Source organism: Ambystoma mexicanum, chromosome 11 (genome assembly GCF_040938575.1).
Source record: "Ambystoma mexicanum isolate Mex_15411 chromosome 11, UKY_AmexF1_1, whole genome shotgun sequence".
Lineage (NCBI taxonomy): Eukaryota > Metazoa > Chordata > Amphibia > Caudata > Ambystomatidae > Ambystoma > Ambystoma mexicanum.
In genome coordinates this window covers 860,076,274-860,098,400 of record NC_090934.1, presented here as the reverse complement: position 1 = coordinate 860,098,400, position 22,127 = coordinate 860,076,274, and the positions used below count along the sequence as shown (strand labels likewise).

The 22,127-nt window shown below is 46.9% G+C and overlaps 1 protein-coding gene across 1 annotated transcript in view; it reads right to left on the bottom strand.

Annotated features, from left to right (window-relative positions):
- The window catches only part of DAGLA (diacylglycerol lipase alpha), a 323,287-nt gene that overhangs the window by 239,110 nt on the left and 62,050 nt on the right, over positions 1–22,127 (bottom strand). Inside the window, exon 2 of the mRNA XM_069623887.1 lies at positions 7,766–7,914. Coding sequence (XP_069479988.1) covers positions 7,766–7,860 — 95 coding nt within the window. The 5' untranslated portion in view covers positions 7,861–7,914. The remainder of the gene's footprint in view (positions 1–7,765; positions 7,915–22,127) is intronic.

The window sequence follows — 22,127 nt, the reverse complement described above, 5'->3', positions numbered from 1 at the left end:
ACTGTGCTCGGGCTGGCGATTCCAGCTGCATTTCTTTGTTAATAATAAGGGCGTTTATCACTTTTCGTTCCTTGCCAGTCATTCCATTCCTCATCCCACTCTTGTAATCAGGCTGCACCCCACAACAGTCAGAGTGTGCATGTGTGAATGAGATGCCACCCCCCGCCCCTACCAGCGTGCCTATGAGAATGCCAGGAATGAGTGAGGGGTCCCTGGTTCTTCAGTAATACTTACTGACCCCGCGTTATGTCTTTCTATACGGCTGCCTCGCACTCTTGATATTCATGAGGCCTGCATTCTTGCATTTCACTTTACATTTTTAGTTTTCCCAATTGCAGTCATTCTCATCCTCACCCCTGCCACAGGGAATACGCGAGTCTGTAATTACTGTTAAGTGTGCATCATGAATGAGCCCCAGAGGCGGTTGCGGGAATGGAAAATGCCGGAAGGACGATGGAGAGAACATTACATCCCTACCGTAATGTGGGGGCCTGAAAACAAAGGTTTGGACAGCCAGCCCTTCAATTAGGCATCGTAAAGATAGCGATAAAGGGTTGAAGCAAAGAATGGGAGGGACTTCTTACTTGAATGACAGATGGCGATTACCAATTGCAGGAGCCCCCCACTCCCTTTCCGCCAATGGTCAGCAACTTACGGAAGTGAGACAAACTATACCCAGGTTCCAAGCAAAAGAGCGGCCTCCAAACTTAGTAATTAATTGGCACAGGCCGGGATTTGGAAAATCTTTTGGAACCTACAGCACCGAGTTCTGAAATGTGGTGCCTGTGAACTCCCCAAAGCTAGGAGGATGGGAAATTTGCAAAGCTTTGGCAGTTCCAGAACTAGTGAGGTTTGGGTCTTTCACCTCTAGCTGCAGCCTGGGTGAGTGCCAGAGCCCCATCCCGCCTTGCCCGAATTTAATTTATTTCTTTATCTTGCTTGCATCAAGCCGCTTCGCAGCAGATGCGTTATTTTCCCTACCACCCATAGCCCTATCGTATCCCCCTTTACCCGCCCGCCTTCCAACAAGCCCCCGACTCCTGATTGGGCTTTCAATCTCCAAGGAGGCTAAGATGAGTGCTGCCAGGCCCCCAAACCCCATAGCCATCGCCTGATATTTTGGGATTGTGCTTTAAAAAGCATAAAGAGTGTGGCGTGTGCATTTGTCCCCTCTCCCTACCAGCTTCCTCTCTTCCCTTTACAACCCGCCTCCCATGCGATTCGATTGGTCCCTGTCCCCTTAATAGACAACCCAACCAGGGCAGCCCCTGCGGCTAAGGGCCCCTAGGCAAAGAGCATCTCCAAAAAGTGGCGGCTCCCTATTGTTTATTCAGGTGTTAGCTGGGGAGGCCAGTCACCAGCACTTAACCAGCAACCAACTGTGTGGCCTGGGTGGGGAGTAGAACAATCACTGTACTCCAGAATCCCTGCTACTCTACCTACCCTCTTAACATAGCACGCCAGACTGTTAGTACTAACCAGCTTTACAACTAGTGAGGATTGTGAATACTGACCAGTGCCACATCAGGATAGAACTGTAAATATTACCTTCAGTCACATCTAGAGGACTGTGATTATTAGCCCATGCCACACTAAGACAGAATTGTGAATATTAGCCTGCATCACATCCAGAGAGGATTGTGAATATGATCTTGAGTCACATCTAGAGAGGACTGTGAATATTAGCCTGCGTCACACTGGAATAGAACTGTGAATGTGGGCCTGTGCCACATTGGGATCGAACTGTGAATATTAGCCTGCGTTGCATCCATAGAGGATTGTGAATATTACCTTGAGTCACACCAAGGGAGGATCCACAAAATTAGTGTGCGTCTCTCAGACAACAATGCTAATAACCAACCCTATTAAAACCTCACCCCTCAAACACTAACTAAACTCAGCCATACCTCTAAAACCACAGCAAACCGGAGGCACTTCACTACACTACACTGCAAAAACAAAAACCACACATTGCCTTACACAACAGCACACGTCGGATACCGAACGGATACCACACCTAAAAGCTCAGCGAACAGTGTTAACCAAACTGAAGCTGCCAACAGCACATCACAGCTAGCTTGCTCTTTCTCCAAACTTTGTCTTACTAACATACCCCAACAATCCCCTTTTTTACAGATCAGCCAGAGCAACAGGGGACCCCTCCGGTGGTGATAGGGTGCAGTACAAACATCCTTTAACATTATCATTTGTCAGGGAACTAATCATTGGATCATTCAGAGCCAGAGGCTTAAGGAAGGCGTGTCAGCAGGTTGTGCATCACACAGGGAAAGACCTCCCTAACCATGCATGATGTAATCCTCACACCGTGCACTGTGTTAGTGGGGGTCGGTGTTCTCTATCTCCCATTAGAGGTGCAATGGTCACTCACCCCTGTTCCACAAGAGGGGCCCCCACTCTTTAGGAGCCCCAGATAGGCATAAGAATAGAGCATGACTTCTATTCAACTTCTGCAAAATCTTTGATCATAATCTTTGATCATTGAATTGCCCCCTTAGCCCCCCCCCAACACTTTCTCTTTTCCCCCCTTCCCTTGTACTTGCGGAATCTGAATGAATCCTGGCCTAGTAAGATCGTTGTCTGTCTTCCCTCTGTTCCCCCCTTGCTTCGTCGCACCTTTAAACACCTGTGTATAGGCGCGTTATAAATGCCATATCATCATATCATAAAGCACTTTGTTCAGGACATTCACCAGAAGAGAGTATTTTGGTCAATGTCGATTCCCAGGAGAACTGCCATAATTCAACACATATCTATGCTGACTTCAGACCAACAGAACCTGGGTCCCAATTGGTAATATGAAATGTTTAAGGGGCCTGGCAGATAAAAGGAACATGGAGGAGACATTGGGAGGGATTCTGCATGTCTTTCTAGGTCACCTTCCATGCCCCATGTTTCAAACTATTTTGTAGTGGCTCTCTACAAAGCTATTTTACAGAACACCTACTGGCAAAAGATTTTCCATCCATTGATTCCAGTACTAAGGATCTGGGGTGCAAAACGTTTTCCTTTTGCAATAATTCTGTGGATTTTAATTTCATACCTAAAATCTCTCCTACTCTTCAGGTATCCAACGCTATAGAGTCATGATGACCGGGGGAAGGAAATGGGCCAGAACGAAGCCCCAATAGTTTCTCTTGCCGGAGCGCTGCTGTGTCCGAGGCGCTGGGACTAACGCAGGAAACTCTCCGATATGTCCTCAAGCTGAGCTCTTGCAGCCCGTGCTTGAGAAGACTGGCACGGAAGACTGAATGCAGAGACAGCTAAAGCCTCATATACTGTTCAGCAGCTGTCCAAATTGGTGCTTATGTCTTGCAATTTGCAGAATCATTTTTGCTAGGGTAAGAATTGTTACCAAAGAAAAGAGCAGAGTGCAACTTTCTTTACTTGCTCAAAGGGGGTTACTTGCGGAATCACTATCAAACGTGTTGTTTCCAAATTAAAATTGTCTGTTATTGTAATGCTCTTTGCTTTTATGTAAATAGCCAGGAACGTGTTCTATGAAGAGATGCGGTGTTACATAAACTGGCCTGAGGCCACGCCTTTTGGCCCGGCTCCTCCACCCTACGGCCCCACCCCACTGAGGAGGAGAGGGTTCCCCCCAGAACATGTTTTTCTATTTCTAACACTGATGATGGCATCTTATGATGGTACAAAAAAGCAAATATGCAATTGACAGTTCGATTGCATGATGGGTAGTTAGCCGGAGCTCTATAAGAATGCACAATCTGTAGAAATGTAGCATTTGTGCCTTTTTTTATCATGGACAAAATGCCTTTTACAGCTAAAGATCTGATGGCATTCCGTTACAAAGCATGACCGTTAGTTTCCGTTTGATTTTAAAAGGTGTTTTATATGTTAACAGCACCAAGCTTTATCGTGCAATTCATTTTATCAGCAGGTTATGTTTCGCTTTAATTGTCACAGTCTTATCCTGTGATTGCAATAATGGTTTTTTGTGGTTTTTGTAAAGCAAGATAAGCCAGGAGTAAACTAAAAATAGAGCCCAGCTTCCTCTGCACTTTGCACAGGGCTTGCCACGAGCTCACCTAACACTGCCACACTTTTTTTTTATTATTTAGTTTTGTATTTGTTTAACCTTGCAAAGAAAATTACAATGGTACAAGTGTAAGAGGCTCCACCAGAATACAATCCACAACCCAATTAACCAAATAAGTCTTATAAGGCAGTGTCCTTGAATGTCTATAGAAAGAAGTGGTGTGCTGGCAGCTTGCGCTACACCCAAAAAGATGCATAGTATTTACAAAAAAGTCATATCATATTTTGCAGATACAATGTAATAGGTTGATTTATTCATGTGCTTGGGTAACCACCGACACGTGTTTCGACCATCAGGTCGTCCTCAAGGGAAATGTTTCACTTGCAATGCCATAGGACGCATTGCTGGTGAAACCTTCGCACGGACTACATGCATCCTTACCAGCAGGGGTGTTGCTAGGTCTGGAAAAGACCCGGGGCTACGCTAATGTTGGAACTGTCGGGACTGGGGGCTAGCTAGGCTTTTGGTTGAAGCTCCTGAGATTCTATCCGGGGCTACAACCAAAATACCAGGGGCTATAGCCCCCTTAGCCCCCCCTAGCAACGCCTCTGCTTACCAATAAGGTTATGAACAGTTATTGTGAAATTGAAGGGCCAACACAGACTTGATATGCACACCGCATTACACCATGGAAAAAGATGCTTAACACCATTTAGGATTGAAATCTAACGAGCAGGACAAAGATTACGGAGGGCTTCAGCCCAAAATTTGTTTGGGGACCAGATTGCAAGTGAAACATTTGCTTTGAGGACGACCTGAGTGAGGGTCGAAACACGTGTCGGCTGTTACCGAGCACATAAATAAATCAAACTATTACATTGTATCTGCAAATCATGATATGACTTTTTTGTAAATGCCATCTATCTTTTTGGGTGTAGCGCAAGCTGCCAGCACACCACTTCTTTCTAATGACTTTAATGGCAGAGGCTAGGGGACTACCTCCAAGTGCTGTCACTGCCGCTTGCCGTTTAACATTAGGGGACGGCCTTAGTGCACCTAACTACGGATTATGCTCCCTCACAAACCATATAGCTCCTCGAATGCCCACATTCATGGGGGGGGTAAGAAATGGCTGCACACTTCAATCAGAACCACCAACAAATGGGCTCGATAGTTTGTCAACAGAATTACATTTAAGGAAGCTGAAACCCTTCAAAGAGCCCGTGCATGGCGAGTGAGCCAAAATACCAAAAGATACAAAATAGGTGAGAGTACAACTATTAAAGTCCAAGGCTTGCTTCTCAGGCCGTACTTGTCGTATCCAAAGATGTCTCAGTAACAATGCAAACAGAAAACATCTCCCACGACATCGGACCGTTCATCCGGCATCCTCATAGGGAGGTTTCTCAGCAGGGATGGTTTTCAATCGTTTTACTGCCCCTCCCACATCCCAAAATAAATCCTCCTTTCCTCTCCATGTCACTCTGAGCTTAGCCGGATGTAGGAGGTCCGCCTTGCACCATCCCCCCCTTCCAGGAAGGCTTTTTTTCACCACGTTCAAAGCTCTTCTTTTCTAGTCAGTGGCTGAGGAGAGGTCCGGATAAAGGAACATCTTAAGATTTTGGAATTCCACTGCTCGCTTGATCGCTGCTGACTTCAAGATCCTCTCCCTGTCCCGGGCCTCACTCAGGCGCCCCAGCAGTGTAGGTCTCAAAACCGACCATGAACTTGCCTTGGTTCCCACTGATCGGAGCCTGTAACATTTAGCACCATGTATGGGATCGTCCTCCATGTCCAGTTCCGACTTCTCAAGGAGCCATGCAATTATAAAACCTACTGGGTCCTCTCCTTCCGCACCCATGGGGGGGCCAATAAGGCGCAACTGTGAGGTCTGCATCGCATTTTCCAAGATTTCAAGGCTGTTGTCCTCTACACACTGCCTTTCACCACTGCTTCCATTTCCAGAGTAGACCTCTGCACCTGGGGGAGTACCTGTGTCACTTGTCTGTCCAACTCGTTGGTCTGCTGCTCCAGTGTAGAGTTTCTAGTTTCGAACTGCTGGGCCACCTTCTGCGTTAGTTATCCATTTTGCCCTCCAGCCGAGACATGGACTGCTCAATGCGTCCCAGTGCTGCCATGACAGAGTCCTGTGGTGAAGCCTTTTCGGGATTGTGTTGGCCCCGGCAGGGCGCAAAGAAGTCTGTCTCTTCCATTGTGTGCTGCTTCTTCCCTCCACCCGATGCCATTGCACCCCACATCATTCAGATGGCTGCCCCCCGGGATAAATGTGCAGTGGCTAACCCTCCACAACGCCTCCACCCCCTTACACTTCAGGCAGTGGGCGCAGGAGTCAGAAAAAAGAGATTGAAAAGATTGGGTGTCCACTGGGACTCGGCATCCTACAGCTCCAAAGCCCACCACTTCCCCGACCTGGCTGGTCGCAGTCCTCACTGACTCCTCTGCACACCACAGAATGTCTTCACTTCAGTAACGTGCCTTCCTGGTGATATTCCGGTCCAAGTGCAGCACGCGGTACTGCAGCCTGCGGTCCGAGCTCAAAGGGCCCCCCTGCAGTCGTCAATGACAGGGCTGATCCAGCCCCGGCACTCCCTGCGTGGTCCTGGGCGCCTGGGTCTCAGGTTGAAGTGACGATTTCAGGGCCTGAGCCGCGGTGGGTGCGTAGCGCGGCTTAGCGTCTGGCCCTCCCCAGAAGAACGGGTAAGGGTAGACTGTCTCCCGTCGGCACACACCTTGATTGCACCCCTGCAGCTCTTACCAGGGCATGCATCGGCGGAGCCCAGCAGCGTCTATCACCACCTTGTCCTGAGGTCCCAGGCACGCAATCTGCTCAATCTTGCGGACACAGCTGGACCATGTTCTAAGTCACTCCCAACACTGATTTCATGGTCCCTCGCCTCCAAGCGATGGCTCTTATCCCACCAGGCCTGGTTTCATGATGCAGAGTTCCGTCTCGTTGCTGTTTGGGCTCTCTAGCACAACCCCGCACCCCCCACTGCCACACTTTTTAATCCTTCATCTCCATGGGTCTGTGGACCTTACTGGTGGTGGCATGTCAGGAAGTCGGGACACACTCCATTCTCTTATCTGCCAGCACACATTACTGTCACAAGGGCTAGACGAGGTCACCACGCTGCATGTGGCTAGCCCAGGCCATTAACAGGAGGTGTGCCTGGCATTGTGGGCGGAACAAAGACTGATATGCAAATGGGAAATTCCTTTACATAACACTATGGGCCACATAAGTTTGGCAATGCGGAAATAAAGTGGCAGTAATTCTGTTTTCTGTTTTTCCTGCCCCACCAAATTATAATTTTGGGGGGATTTACTGCTGGCAGATTTACTATGTGGTAAATCCGCTGGCGGTAAATCCACCAAAAATCCCCATGGAGAGTTTTGGACTCCATAAATGGGGACTAACACCACCATCCCCCCACTTGTAATCTGGTGGTAAATCCGCCAGACCAAGTGGCGGTAACAGTAATTCTGTTTGGCTGTATTCCGGTTGATTTACAGACAGAATACCACAATTGTAATTAGGCCCCATATAAGATACCACAAACCATGAATTGCATTTATATTTCATATGCAAAATGTGACTGAGCCCATTTGAATTTGTTGTCCTGAATTCTGAATAGCAATGCCAGCAATGGGGGCGGGTTTGTGGGGTGCACATGTGGTTGACATCTGTGCTTGCTTACACCAGTTCTGCTCTTATCTGAGACTCACCAGGTTGTGTGCAGGACGAAGAGAAAGATTGCCGGCAGTACCAGGTCATCACTCCCTACGGACCATCGCCGGCGGAAAACCACAATCCCTGGCATGGCTAGTAAATCCTAGTAGATCCGACAACCCTCACCGGAGAGGGCCATCACCTCCTGGAAGAAAGGAGAAAGAGGGGGAGAAAGGGAAAATCAAGTTAAAAAATGCCAGTCACATTTATAGGAATAAAATGTACCCAACCCCAACAGCTCCTTTATATTTGTTCACATTTGCCGCACACAATATGCCACAGGTGACATCAGAGCATGCAGCAATAAACAAGTTGGAAGGTGAAGAGTTTGTTGGTAAATTTGGTCGACCTAAAATTTGGTTGTTGCATTTTTCTGTTTTCTTTTAATGTGGGGTGGGTAGGAGGGGGTTTACCCGATAATCCCCTCTTCCTCCTAATCTTTCCTTTCTGATCCACCCTCCCAGGTACATCTTGGGTCCTTCCTATCTTCCATCTCCCTCTCTACCTGTGGTGTTCCCCAGGGGTCTAACCTCTCACCCTGGCTTTTCAACCAATACCTGGCAACTCTCGCCTACTTCATTTCCTTTTTCTGCTCCAACTTCCAGTGCTATGCTGATGACACCAAACTCATTTTCAGGCTTCCTTCAGCCCCCTCCTCTACCTCCCTAATCTCAGATTGCCTAATCGCCATTTAAAATTGGTGTGCCGCCAACAATCTTTGTCTAAATGCCAACAAGACGGAGATCCTCCTCAATGGTACACCTTCACCATCCTTTTCCATAACTCTCTGGTTGGCCTCTCTTGGCCCTCCGCCTACCCCTACCTGCGAGGCTGTGAACCTTGGGGTTATCTTTGACTCCACACTTTCCTTCTCCACACACATCTGTGACGTCTCTAAAAAGTCAAATGTTTTACACTGCACCTCCATAGGAGGTACTCTGCCTTTCCTCTTTTTCCCCCAGAAGCTCAGTCTCCCATGCTCTGGTTCTTTCTAGGTTGGACTACTGTAACATCCTCCCCTCTCAAGCACTTCGCTCCCCTACTTCCAACTCCCTCAGGGTCAGTCGTTTTTTTGAAGAAACGAGCTGGGGGCAGATCTCCATTTGGCCAAGGCCTCCCTTTGGGACAGCCTCTCAGCCACCTTGAAACTTGAGGAAAACCATCTCTGGTTCCGGAAGCACATCAAGACCTTCCTCTTTGACCCTCTTCTCCCTTGCTGATCTGTTTTCTCTCTCAGCACTGTTCACCTGGCCACCCTCTGTCATTCGGGTCCAGGTACCTGCTCACCCTGCCACCCTCCTGCACTGCCTCCGGGCCACCCCTTGCACTGGGGTCTGTATCTGTACCCATACAGTTCCCCCTCTCACTTTTCTTCTGCACTTATCGGATATACACTATCTGACTAATCTAGCACTTGCCAGTTGCTGGCTGCACTACCACTGCTTATTGCCTTTATTTATTTGACTTATTATTGATTCTGTTCACCTCTGTTCTGCACTTTCCACTTCTCCCCCCCTTCCATGGACTTTCCGACTTTCTCCCTTTTCCATGCACTTGCACGTTCTCAATGTCACTGGGCCTAGTAAGATTGTTGTTTTTGTTCTCCCTTGTTCCCTTCGCTTTGCCTGGTCGCGCTCTGAAACACGTGTGTACGAGCGCGATATAAATAAAATATCATTTCATTTCATCCACCTTGGACCTCCTCTCCCCCCCACCCATTTATACACACATTTATGTATTTATTGTACTGCTACACGCAAATTTAGGTCGACCAAATATACCACCCACTCTGTCCTATATTCACACCTCCACACAGCAGCACACTTCTCTCCCGAGGCCATCTCATGGATCACCTCATTCCTTAACGGAAGAACTCTGAGGGTATTTTCGCCCACAGCTGCAGCAGACCCCATACCTATCACCTGTGGTGTACCACAGGGCTCCTGCATCTCCCTCACACTGTACAACATATTCACCAAGCCCCTTTTCGATGATTTGGATCATCTCGGTATCACCTACACCAATTATGCAGATGATACTCAGATCCTCCTTCCGCTCTCTGGAGATTATGGAAAGGATTTGGCCCTGCTGAATAGGGTGTACATCATCATCCAGGCATGGATGGCCACTCATGGACTATGCCTGAATGATGAGAAAACGGAACTCATCATCTTGGGAACGACGCATAGACTAAGGAAACTCAGCCCAGCCTACAACTCTTTCATGATAGATGGGAACATCATCAAAGTTGGAAAGGAGGTCAAAACATTGGGCTTCTACTTGGATTGGATTCTAACCTCTCCTTCAAAAGACAACTTATAACCGCTCACTGGCATCCTCATCTGCATATACGTGCAAATTAATCCGCTCAGCTAAACCATTTCTGTCAGACACTAGCTTCCTTACACTCGCTAGAGCCCTTATTCTATCCCGCCTCGACTACTGCAACGCCCTCTACCTGGGAACCTCCAAGGCTACCACCAGCAAGCTACAAACTCTCCAGAATAACGCCCTGAGAGCAGCCCTAGGCATCCCCAGAAGAGAGCACATCTCAGGATTCAGCCAACAGAACAACTGGCTCTCTACTAGAGATAAAATTCTCCTAAAAACAGCTTCACTTACCTACAAATCCCTTAACAATGCTGCCCCGATCTACTTGACTAACAGATTCCATAGACAAGCCTCCGAAAGACCCCTCAGAACTGCTTACAAAGATTGCCTCTCTGTCCCAAACTACAAACTTGCCACCATAGGAGGTAACAGTTTCCCGGTAAAGGCAGCCAAACTATGGAACTCTTTGCCTCCCAACCTCAGAGTAGACATGCCCTACCTGAATTTCCGTTCTAAGGTAATCTCATGGCTGAAACTGAAGGACAGCCAAGATAGATAAGTGCTAAGGCCATCCTTCATGCGATCCGCACACTGTGTAACCTTGTGTGCCACCTTTTAATTTTGTATATACTGTATATATTGTGTGCTTTCCTCTGTTGCTCTGTACATTCCCCTATGCTAATTTGCACTTTGTACACTTTGTAACCAAGCTTCGCATATTCTTGTAAATGCTGCGCCCTGATACCCTTGGGTATAACTGCGCATTATAAATAATAAAACATAACATAACATACCACTTTCAAATGTGTGTCAACAAAACCACCATATACACCTTTATCTGCTAAAGCCAGGTTTTCAGTTGTTTTCTGAATTTGAGGTGTGCTGGTTTGTGATGGGGAGTGGATGAGAGGATATTCCATAGTTTGGCCGACGAACAAAAGGTTTTTCACCCATTAGTGTTTTTGGTAACTTTTGGGAGGCAAAGGAGATTGTGTTGGTTGAGTGCAGATTGTTTGGAGGGGAAGGTGTGCATGGGGTAACCTTTGGCATAGAGGGCTTTATGGAGATGGGCCTCCATGAATCTTTTGTTCCCAAAACAGCTGAACAGACAAAGCGACATCTATGCCATCTTTTCTTCAAATACATATTAAGCCACAGCACAAAGGCACTAATGATCTGCCCTCTTTAGGAACACCAATGCCGGCCACTCTTGACACACAACACCCTAAATCACAGGTGCCAAAACATGGCTGGGCTGAATGGCCCTTTCTTAAAGAATCACAGCGCAAAGGTTGTCCCTAATTTATTGAAACAAAACAAAGGATGTGATGGGCACCGTGCCTGCTGGGCCTAGAGACCGAAGCTGCATCTCCCTGAAGACACCCAATGAGGGTGAAACTGTCTGGGGTTGAGTGTGGTTTTGTGCAGAAGGGATGTGCTCAAGTAGTTTGAGCTGGACTGTCCCTCTTGGAGTGGGACCAAGCCTGATTTGCATATGATCTTTATCCTTCCTGTAATGGCTAGGCAGGTGCAGAACGGATGGTTGCCTATGTTTATGACATGAATCGTTCTCCAGGCACTGGTATCGATTCACCAACTGTTTACCATCTAGGTACAGTCGTACAGGGGCAAACTCTGGTTTATGGGTTTCCAAATCATAGCTTGGTCCTCTCTACCGACCCGACAGCCTGATCTGCCTCATTTGTCACTTGTGTTTCCATGAGTTCCACTCAATTCCCTCCTCGGGTGTTTTTTTCTGGTATCCCATTTTCCTTGAAGAGTAGTTTTCCAGAGTGCCATTGTCAAGGCGTTTAAGGCTATAGATGGGGGTATAGTTCAAGTAGGATTTAGGGTTAGGGCAAGGTTTACGTTTAGGGTGAGGAAAACTTTATTGTTATGGTAGTGTGGAAGTGTGGTGGTTCGGGCTGAGGTGATGGAAGGAACTGCAAGAGGAGAACAGGAAGCAGGAAGTTGACTGGCAAGCCCCGGCTGTACATTATGATACTACACAAAGCTTTAATACTGTGCAAATTCTCCACGATAATGGTCTTAAAAGCCTGTGGCTTGTCTGGAAGCTGGCATATTTTGCCCGGCCAAAAATATCCAGACTGCAGTCTGTGGAGAACGAGGAAAAAGATGGGGTCAGGTGGTCTGCGGGCAGCTATAGAGGTCAGGGAAAGATAAAACAATCAGATTCAGAGACATTGAACAGGGTGGGGTGATGTTTGTGACAGTGGAGTGTGTGTGTAGGACCAGCCAACATGGATCCTGGGTCTGGAGCACAGTATGGCTGAGGATCAAGGACACATGGCTAGGGATATGAAGCCGGGTGTGAGGGGGATTTCCCTTTAAAAACAAAACATCTTAGAAATAAAGGATTATGTGGTGGCCCGCCTCACTTTAAATAAACAATGTACGTAAAGGCAACTAGAGGAAAAACAACTTGTGTAGGGAGTTGCAGAAATAACTTGACTATTGCGTAGGAATAGCACTAAGTCGAGGAAAAGCACTCAGTGAAAGGACAAATGAAAGACGGCATTGGAAAAAAAAAACATATTTGGCTTTGTGCAGTTATGGAATAGGCATTTTCCAGGCACTGCCATATTTGTGCTTCCCGGTCAAAAGACGGCAACAGCTGGCAAAGGTTGATACTACCTAAAAATGGCAGTGCCTGGCACATGCCTATACATGAGGCAACACGCTTGGCTTTGCCAATGCTTGTTTTTAACTGGTATTTCGTGCAAGGAATAGATGCCAGGATACAAATATTGCTTATAAAATCAAGCAGCTGAAGGCACAGTTGGCTAAGACATTGTTATTAAACCAGGAGCTGCTTTACAGCTGAAATTAAGCCATTATCGTGCTTAGAATGAACATTGGCATTGCCTTAAAAGTACAGAGCTAGCTGAAAGAGATACTGAGGTGTGTGTTTTGGCGGGGGTGGGCCGGGTAGTGGGTGGAAATGGTCACAGGGTGTAGGGTGGTGCTGGGTAGTCATGAGGTGGGTAAAAAGCCAAACACCACAGAATGTGTCAATTTCGTCACTTTCCATTTCACATCCATCGTCACTTTCCATGGCAATAGTTTCGGCTTACAAGTGGTGCTTACAGAGCCACCTTGTAGCCAAAACTAACAAAGGACCCGAAGAAAAAACAGATCTGCAGCCATGCCTTAAAGGTTGATGGTGTGGGAACGTTCAGACTAAATAACAGAAAATGGAAATATGGCAATACGATGTGTCTGTTGGCAAAAAAAAGTGTTTCCCCTTCCCTGTTACCCACATCATGGATAAGCTGTAGAAAATGTAAAAAAAAAAAATAAAAAAAAAAAAAAAAAACCACAAACATCCTCACTGCCCCTCAGGCAATACAAAATATGTTCCAACCAGGGAACATAGTACATGGGGAATTTCACTCTATGTAGGTCATTTTTCATGCTTATGCATATACAGAGCATTACTCCAGAGCCTATGCCCATTTATAGAGCATCCCTCCAGAGATTGCATCCATATATACAGCATAACTCCAGAGCTCACGCCATATACAGAGTATCACTCCAGAGCCTGTGACTATATATAGACAAAAAAGCTAATGTAATCCAGAAATGGATCGCCAAAACAATTGACAGCCCCGCCCCGGAAATAACCCTTTGCTCCATACCGAAAGAAAGCAGCACAGAGATGGTTCACACCCCACCTCAGCATAATGAAGAAAAAAAAAAACTAGAACAAGAATGGAGGAAAAACCAAGCCAAAGGAATAATGTATCAAAAACAAATCCTATCATACAAAAAGGAAATCCTTAAAGCAAAAAAGAAATACTATTACGACCGGATCACAAAAGCCACCACCACTCAGAAAGAACTATTCAACATCATAAACAAGAGGAGAAACTACCCCTGGATGCAATGACACACCAGTGCCTTCACAAAAACTATGCATTGATCTCACAGATCACTAAGAATAAAATCAACAACATACACCATATCATACAATGTAGACCAATCAACCAGACCATACATCCTCTCTAACCTACCCCAAGACCACAGAACAAGCTGAACAATTTTGCCCAAATGGCAAGAGAAAAACTCAAACTGGTGAAAAAAATGCAACAAGACAGGCTCCCCAATGGACCCCTGCCCACCAGACATCTATAAATCAAACCTTACTCAGAGTATACCATCGGAATACTACTTATGCCTCTTCAATCAATCACTCTCAACGGGGAGAGTACCATGGGCGTTCAAATCTACCTACATCAAACCACTCTGATGTGGAAGACCTCTCAAACTACAGATCGATTACAAACATTCCCTATCCAGCAAAATGACTAAAGACCCAAGTCTATGAACAAACAGCAGAATATGTAGAAAATGACCAGCTACTGGACCAGGCACAAGTTGACTTCAGACCCATGAGAGGGACGGAGATGGCACTTCTCTCTATATAGGATGTCCTAAAAACTAGGGCAGACTCCAAGACAAATTCAGCACTGATGCTCCTCGACCTCTATGCAGCATTTGACAAAGCCGACCATAAAATCCTCATCAAGAGACTGGAAGAAATGGGGATCACCAAAACAGCGTTGCTATGCATTAAATCTCTGTTGTCTGAAAGTACAGAAACAATAAGGATAAAACCATTTAAATCTGCACCGCAGGTAGCCCCTATGGAGTACCACAAAGATGCCCGTTATCACGCTCCTCTTCAACATCTATATGATGACACCAATCAACCTCATCAAAAAACACGGCTTCACCTGCTACAACTACGCAGATGATACCAAAATCATCTACAAAATTGGCAATTAACAAGCAAGCACAACGCTAATAGACTGTGTCAAAGAACTCTACCAATGGATGAACACTCACAACCTCAAACTCAATCCGGACAAGACGGAAATCCCGATTACATCGAACAACCAAGGATGCAAATCAGTACATCCCATGGCCCACAGAACTGGGAACAGCACCAACACCATCCAAAATTGTAAAAGACATTGAAATGCTAATGGACAACGAGCTAACATTAGAACCGCTGCAATAATTAAGAAATGCTTCTTCCATCTACACATGATCAAATAGATGCTACCATTCCTCTCGTTCACGCACAAAACACTGGCCATCATCTCCAGGATAGACTACACCAACAGCTTATATCTAGGAATGCTAGACTATTTAATGAAGAAACTAACATTTACAGCTGCCAGACTTCTCCTCAAACTCTCAGGAAGGGACCATATCACTCCAGTACTAAGGATGCTGCATTGGTTCCCAGTCAAAAAACAAAATCACCTTCAAAAACTATGTGCATAACACAAAGAGCAATCCACGGCCTAGGAGCGGAATTCATACAAAAGAAAATCACCATCTACAAGCCGACTAGAACACTCTGATCCAGCAACGAGATCCGCCCAGAACCTACAACGTACACAAGAATAAAAAAAAGTGGTGGATCAGCATTCTCCTGCTTAGCCGTTAAACTTTAGAACTCCCCAACTCCAGATAAATACGAACTATGAATGAACACCTACAACTCAGAAAACTTTGAAAAGCCTGGCTCTTCAACTCTGAACTGGACGAAAACGAGTGAACATCATCAACTCCCCATGAAATGAACACACAATGGAGAAAGAATGGAGAGTATGCCGAACCAGAATGAAGTGCAGGGAAGAAGAGAGCAGTCAGAATGGAAGGAGACTGTAAGTGATTTCAATCCGGCACACACCCAAGTCAATGCCTAGCGTGTAATGCACAACTGAAATCCTTATTTATTGTTGTCTAAAAGTTCTTTTATTCTGAACAATGTACCACTCATATCACGCCCTTCTCCTGGAACGCCCCCCCCCCCAGTCACACTGAACCAGGAATCAGGCTGGTTTGCAAAGTTAAAATATTTATTTAGGTATTTACAAATTAATCACACTATGTTTTAATGGGTACACAATGATCATTAATGGGGTGATGTAACACAGAATAATCTCTTTAATACACAAGGAGTAATAGTGAGCAAAACAAATTAGCACAGAAATAAAACTTTTGTGTGTGTTCAGATCAAATGGCAGTGTGGTTACTAGTTCCCCCTGCACACCCCCTAACCCCCCCCGAAATGTAAAGAGATAAGAGGAGAGAGCAGGTATACAGGAATGGCAGAATTCCAATAAAATATCAATCCCAATTTCCCCCCAGCAACACAAGGGAAAAACAGAATTGATTCGTAAGCGGTCTGTAACGCTCACCTGGTATCCACGGGGACGTCAATCAGCCTGTTCTGACGTCTTACAACCTCAAACCCTTCCCTGGAGGCTATTCGACTGGAGACTGGGCATAAAACACAGGATTGGTAGAGTTGAACTCCCTATTGTCTCTGTGTGCTTGAACCCCTTCTTCCCCAGGGTCCAACCCTTCCCTTTGATCTACAGCTCACCTTGTTTCCTTGGATAGTGTACTCTCCGTCCTGCCTTCAGCGCAGGGGCGCGTTGATTGATCCAGGCACGTTGCTGCCTAGTTACTTCACTGGCAAGAGTCTGACAGGTAAGTATAATGAGTCTTTTGAACAGTTCTCCAACTTTGTTCCTTTCCTTCCTTAGATGATGGCCGGCGTCCGGGGATGGCGGCGTGCTGCTGAGATGAGTAGCGCTGAAGGTGAGTAAGAGCGTGATGCACCCCTTTCGTATTTGCATTGAACTGAGTTCTTTTTCTGTGTCTTTTAGGTGCCGCGACGTTTTCAGCGTGGATGCCGGTTAAGAAGAACAAATGTGGTGGGTAAGCCCGGTACGTGGTGCCTCTAGATGTTTCCACGCTTACCTGGAGTGTCTTTTCCCTCTTGCAGATGGATAAGAAGTTCCAGAGACAGAGTTCCCCCAGAGCAGCTGGGAGTCAGGTAAGCGTTTGAAGCTTGTACAGTATTTAAAAATAAGCGAAGATTTGCAGAATGCTTCCTAATGCCTTTTTTCCTGTTCTTTTCCCTTTTCCTTAGGAAGCGGCGTGCCAGGATGGGAATGACACCGCCGAAGATGCCCACAAAACAGAAGGAGCGGTGACTGATGGGCAGAAGCGCCGCAAGGTAAGGCTGTTCCCAACAATGTTCTTGTTCTTGCAGGAGCTGAGTGCAGAAGAAAGATGCAGGCCTACTGGAGACCGATCCGACCACGGTGAGTGTCACACTGCAGGTGCAGAAAAAGCAAAGCATGTTTCTCAGCCTGGGTGTGGCTTAAATAGTGTCTGGGTATCCCAGGTGCCTCTGGGCTGAACCACATCCAAAAGACTAGACCGCACATGCAGTTCTGGGAACCGAAATATGTGGGGGCATCCATCTTGTCCACATCAATGCACTACAAGTCCACTCCCCAATGTTATCCTATGGGAGTGAGTGAGTCTGGTGCCACAAGCGCCAAGTCTGACTCCAAGTGGGTCTTTGGAGGGATGGAGAGGCCCTTGAGGGCCATGTAGGTGATCGTGGCCTGGCTCCAGCCTGATATCCTGGAGGGCTGGGGACATGAATCATGACAGCACTTCCCCCACAAGGCCCCTCTCAAGGTGGCTCTTCTGTCTGGTCCTGGTTTGGTTGGATGGTTTTGATGAAATCGTCTAAGCAAGCGAGGTGCATGGATGTACTCACAAGGCTCCCATGTCCTGTCTTATGGACCATACTCCTTCCAGTCTACTAAGTAGTATAATTCGGATCTGATGTATTTTGAATCTAGGATGTCCTTGACTTCGAATTCTGGCTCCCCGACGACTACTACTGGCTGCGGTGGCGTTGCTACCCGGGTCCCAGGCTGAACAGGTTTAAGAAGAGACACGTGGAACACAGGATGAATTTGCATGTTTGACGGCAATGCTAGTCTGACCGCCACAGGATTTATCACGGAGGTGACGGTGAATGTACCCAGGTATCTTGGACAGAAAATTTGTGCTCCTTTAATGGACATGTGTTTAGACGCCAGCCAGACTTTGTCTCCCACTTGGTAGTTGAGGGCCTTTGCTCAGTGTTGATCAGCAAACTTCTTTTGGCGATTCTTAGCTTGAAGTAGGTGTTCAGCTGCCCTTTTAAAGGTTTGGGAAATGGTCATGTGGAAGGTTTTCACTGCTGGCATTTCCAGGCTTGTAGGAACGTCCATCTCAGAAGTACATGTGTGCCTGCCATACATGGTATAAAAGGGTGTCTGCCCAGTGCTGGTGTGTAGGGAATTATTAAAAGCATATTCAGCTATCCATATTAGGTCGAACCAGCTTCCTTCAGCTTGGTGTAACATGCAAAGCAGATACTGCTCGAGCGTCTGATTTGTCCTCTCAGTTTGACCATCCGTTTGGGGATGGCGACTGGTGGATAGCCGGATGTCGATCTGGGCCATAGAGCATCATTTTCTCCAGAAGTTAGATACGAATTGAGTACCTCGATCTGAGACCAAAACTGAAGGAAACCCATGGAGCCGTACGATGCCTTCAAGAAATACCTTTGCCAGAGTGGCATCCCTTGGGATCCCCTTAAGAGGAATGAAATGTGCCATTTTTGAAAATAGGTCCACTACCACAAGAATAGTGTTAAACCCTTGGGTGGTAAATCAGTAATAAAATCGAGGGACAACGTGTGCCAGGGTGCTGGTGGGATTTCCAATGGTTGTAATAGCCCAGCCGGTTTCTGCTTGGATGACTTGTTTTGAGCACACTCCACAAGATAGGATGAATTGGATAATGTCTTTACGCCATGTGGGCCACCAATAATTTCGTTTTACCTTGGCTAGGGTTTTAGCGATTCTGGGGTGGCCCTCCATCAAGAAATCATGATAACCGGACATGATTTAAGAATAAACAATTCCTAAAGTAGGGCAACTGATCTTTTATCATGTAATGTTCTCCTTGTGCACTCCACGCTTGTAATTGCTCCGGACTCATCAGGTTTTGGATTTCTTCATGTAATTCTTTCTGAGTTATGGTTGCTGTGATTCCTAGGAGCTTGTCAATCGGGATCATTGCTATTGGGTCAGGCGTCTGATACCCTTGCTCTTCCACCCCCATAAGGGAAAGGGCATCGGCCTTCCAGTTTTTCACCCCTGGTCGAAATGTAATCACGTAGTCATATTCAGCAAAAAAAAAAGAGCCCAACATAGTTGTCGTGAGGATTGGGCCTTTGCCGTTTTTAGGTACTGGAGGTTCCGGTGGTCCGTTATTACGGTGATTGTGCGTCTGGCGCCCAAGAGGTAGTGCCACCATGCCTTAAAGGGTGACTTAATGGTCAGGAGTTCTTTGTCTGTGATAGCGTAATTGAATTCAGGGGGTGTGAATTTACGCGACCAGAAGGCAACAGGGTAACTGGCCCGTTTCGGGGTCCTTTTGCGAGAGGATGGCTCCCATAGCCATGCTTGAGGCGTCCGTATCCACCAGGTATGGGAGATCAGTGCGAGGGTGGCGTAAGATTGGGGCAGATGTGAATCTTGCTTTGAGTTCCTGGAAAGCCTCCTCGGCTTCTGTTATCCACTGGAACTTTTTGTTGCTTTTCCTTAGTAATGACGTGATGGGATGCACGATTTGCGGAAATCCTGGGATGAACCGGCGGTAGAAGTTTGCAAAACCCAGCATACTTTGAACCCCCTTGAATTAATTTGGGGATGGCCAGTTCAGGATAGCATCTACCTTGTGTACATCCATTCGGATTCCATTCAGGCGGAGAAGAAAGCCCAGGAATTCCACCTCAGAGACGTTGAATGAGCACTTTTTCGAGCTTGGCGTAGAGCTGGTGTTGACAGAGTTTTTCCAATACGGATCGGAAGTGTTTAACGTGGTCCTGCTTTGATGCGGAATATATTAGGATATTGTCGATGTACACTAGAGCACAGACATCAATCAATTCCCGTAGGACATCGTTCATGAAGTATTGAAATGCAGCAGGCGCGTTGCAAAGGCCAAAGGGCATTACTTGATATTCGTACAAGCCGTATTTGGTGCGAAAAGTGGTTTCCCATTCGTTCCCCCCGTTTTATGCGAACAAGGTGATATGCCCCCCTCAGGTCTAGTATTGTGTAGATTTGGGCATCTTTGACTTGATCAAGCAATTCAGAGATCAGTGACAGGGGGCAGCGATTTTTTATGGTAATCTGGTTCAGTGAGCGATAGTCGATGCACGTTCTCAAGTCCCCCCCTTTTTCGGTACAAAGAATAGAGGACTGGCTGTTGGAGACTTCGAGGGACCGATGAACCCGTTGGCCAGGTATTGGTCAAGATAGGCCTTCAGGTGCTGGTTTTCTGGTTCCGTGAGTGCGTAAATTCGCCCACAAGGGATTTGTGCGCCGGGTATCAGGTCGATTTGGCAATCGTATGGTCTATGCAGCGGCAGGGTATTAGCCTGTTCTTTCTGAAAGACATCTTGAAAGTCCTGGTATTCACTTGGTAGGGTGCTGATTGCCGCAGTCGCAAGCGTGGAGATAATGGTGTCTATTTGTTGTTTCTCTTGGCGATAACACGTGTGGGCGCAAGTCTCGTGAAAGGCCAATTCTTTTGCTCGCCAATGGATTCGAGGATTGTGAGCTACCAACCATGGTATTCCCAAAATCAACCGGAACTGTGGTGCCTTAATGAGGTCGAAAACGATAGATTCTTGGTGTCCATCCTGTCACAGAAGGGTTAAAGCTGCAGTGCATGGTATACTGGACCAGAAGCTATTTCCGTGCCGTTGACTGTGGTAACAGTGTCGGTGGTTGATTTAGGGCGTAAAAGAAGCCCCATTTTTGCCGCAAGATCCTCGTCGATGTAATTCCCAACAGCTCCACTGTCTATGTACGCTCTTACTGGGTGCATCCGAGATGGTTCTTGATGATTGATCAATGGGAGGTCTGTAGTTCACTTTATTCGCTCAACAAGTGGACCCCTACACCTGCCGGGCTGCAGAGTTTTCCGATTCCTTGATGGGATCTTCCTGGTCCGTGGCCCCTACCGTCCTCCTTGGTGGCTTCACAGGGCACTCTTTAAGGAAATGACCGGACCTTCTGCAGTACAAACATAACTGCTGCTGTCTCCTTTTATCCCTTTCCGCTTTAATCAAGGGGGACCTGAACCCCCCCCGATTTGCATTGGTTCTCCTGAACCTTCCGTTGTTCGGGCAGTCTTGTCCTTTGAACGAACATACATAGAGCGAGGGTGCGGTCTGGTTCGATCTGCTCTTCGGTCCTGCAACCTATGATCCAGTTGAACAACAAGGTCAATGAATTCTGAGCAGTCTTTTGGGGGGTTCACTACTTGTGCGAAAACATCCTTGAGCTCCCCCGGGAACCCCCAATGAAAGATGAAATAACGAGGTTCTCTTCTCCACTGGCCATTCTGCTTCAACTAGGAGTCTATTGAACATGGCTATGTATGTTAATAGGTCTCGATTCCCTTGGTGTAGGGACAGAAGTTCGTTGTCTAACGCCTGCCCATGAGTACGACGGGCGAACAGCTTTTCTAGATCTTGCTGAAAGCCCCTTATGTCATGCAGCAAAGGATCGTCTTGGGCCACAAAGGGTACAGACCAGTCCGCGGCGCTACCACTCAGGTAGGATAGCACAAAAGCGACCCGTGATTGGTCATTCGGAAAGGCCCCTGGACTACAAAGGAAGTGCAGGCGGCACTGGTTCATGAACGTTGCAAACCTCTTGGGATCCCCTGTAAATCTTTCGGGCGAGGCCAAGGGAACTGCCCCAGGAAGGGTTATATGAACGGGATTGGCTGATGGCGCTGGCAGCGAGGGCTCCCTTCCTGACAACGGTCCATGCCCTGCTTGTGACTGGAGAAGTTGCTGGCTTAAATCATCAGTGCGTTCTTTGGCATCTATCAGCTCTCTCCTCAGGGTGTTGGTCTCCTGCCTGGCTGCATGTACTTCGGAACATAGCTGCCCCAACATGTGGGTTAACTGGTCGGTTTCTGACGTTTCCATGACGCCCAGGTGGATTTTGATGTGAGGCTTTGCGTTCTGTAATGCTCACCTGGTATCCACGGGGACGTCACTCAGCCTGTTCTGACCTCTTACGACCTCAAACCCTTCCCTGAAGGATA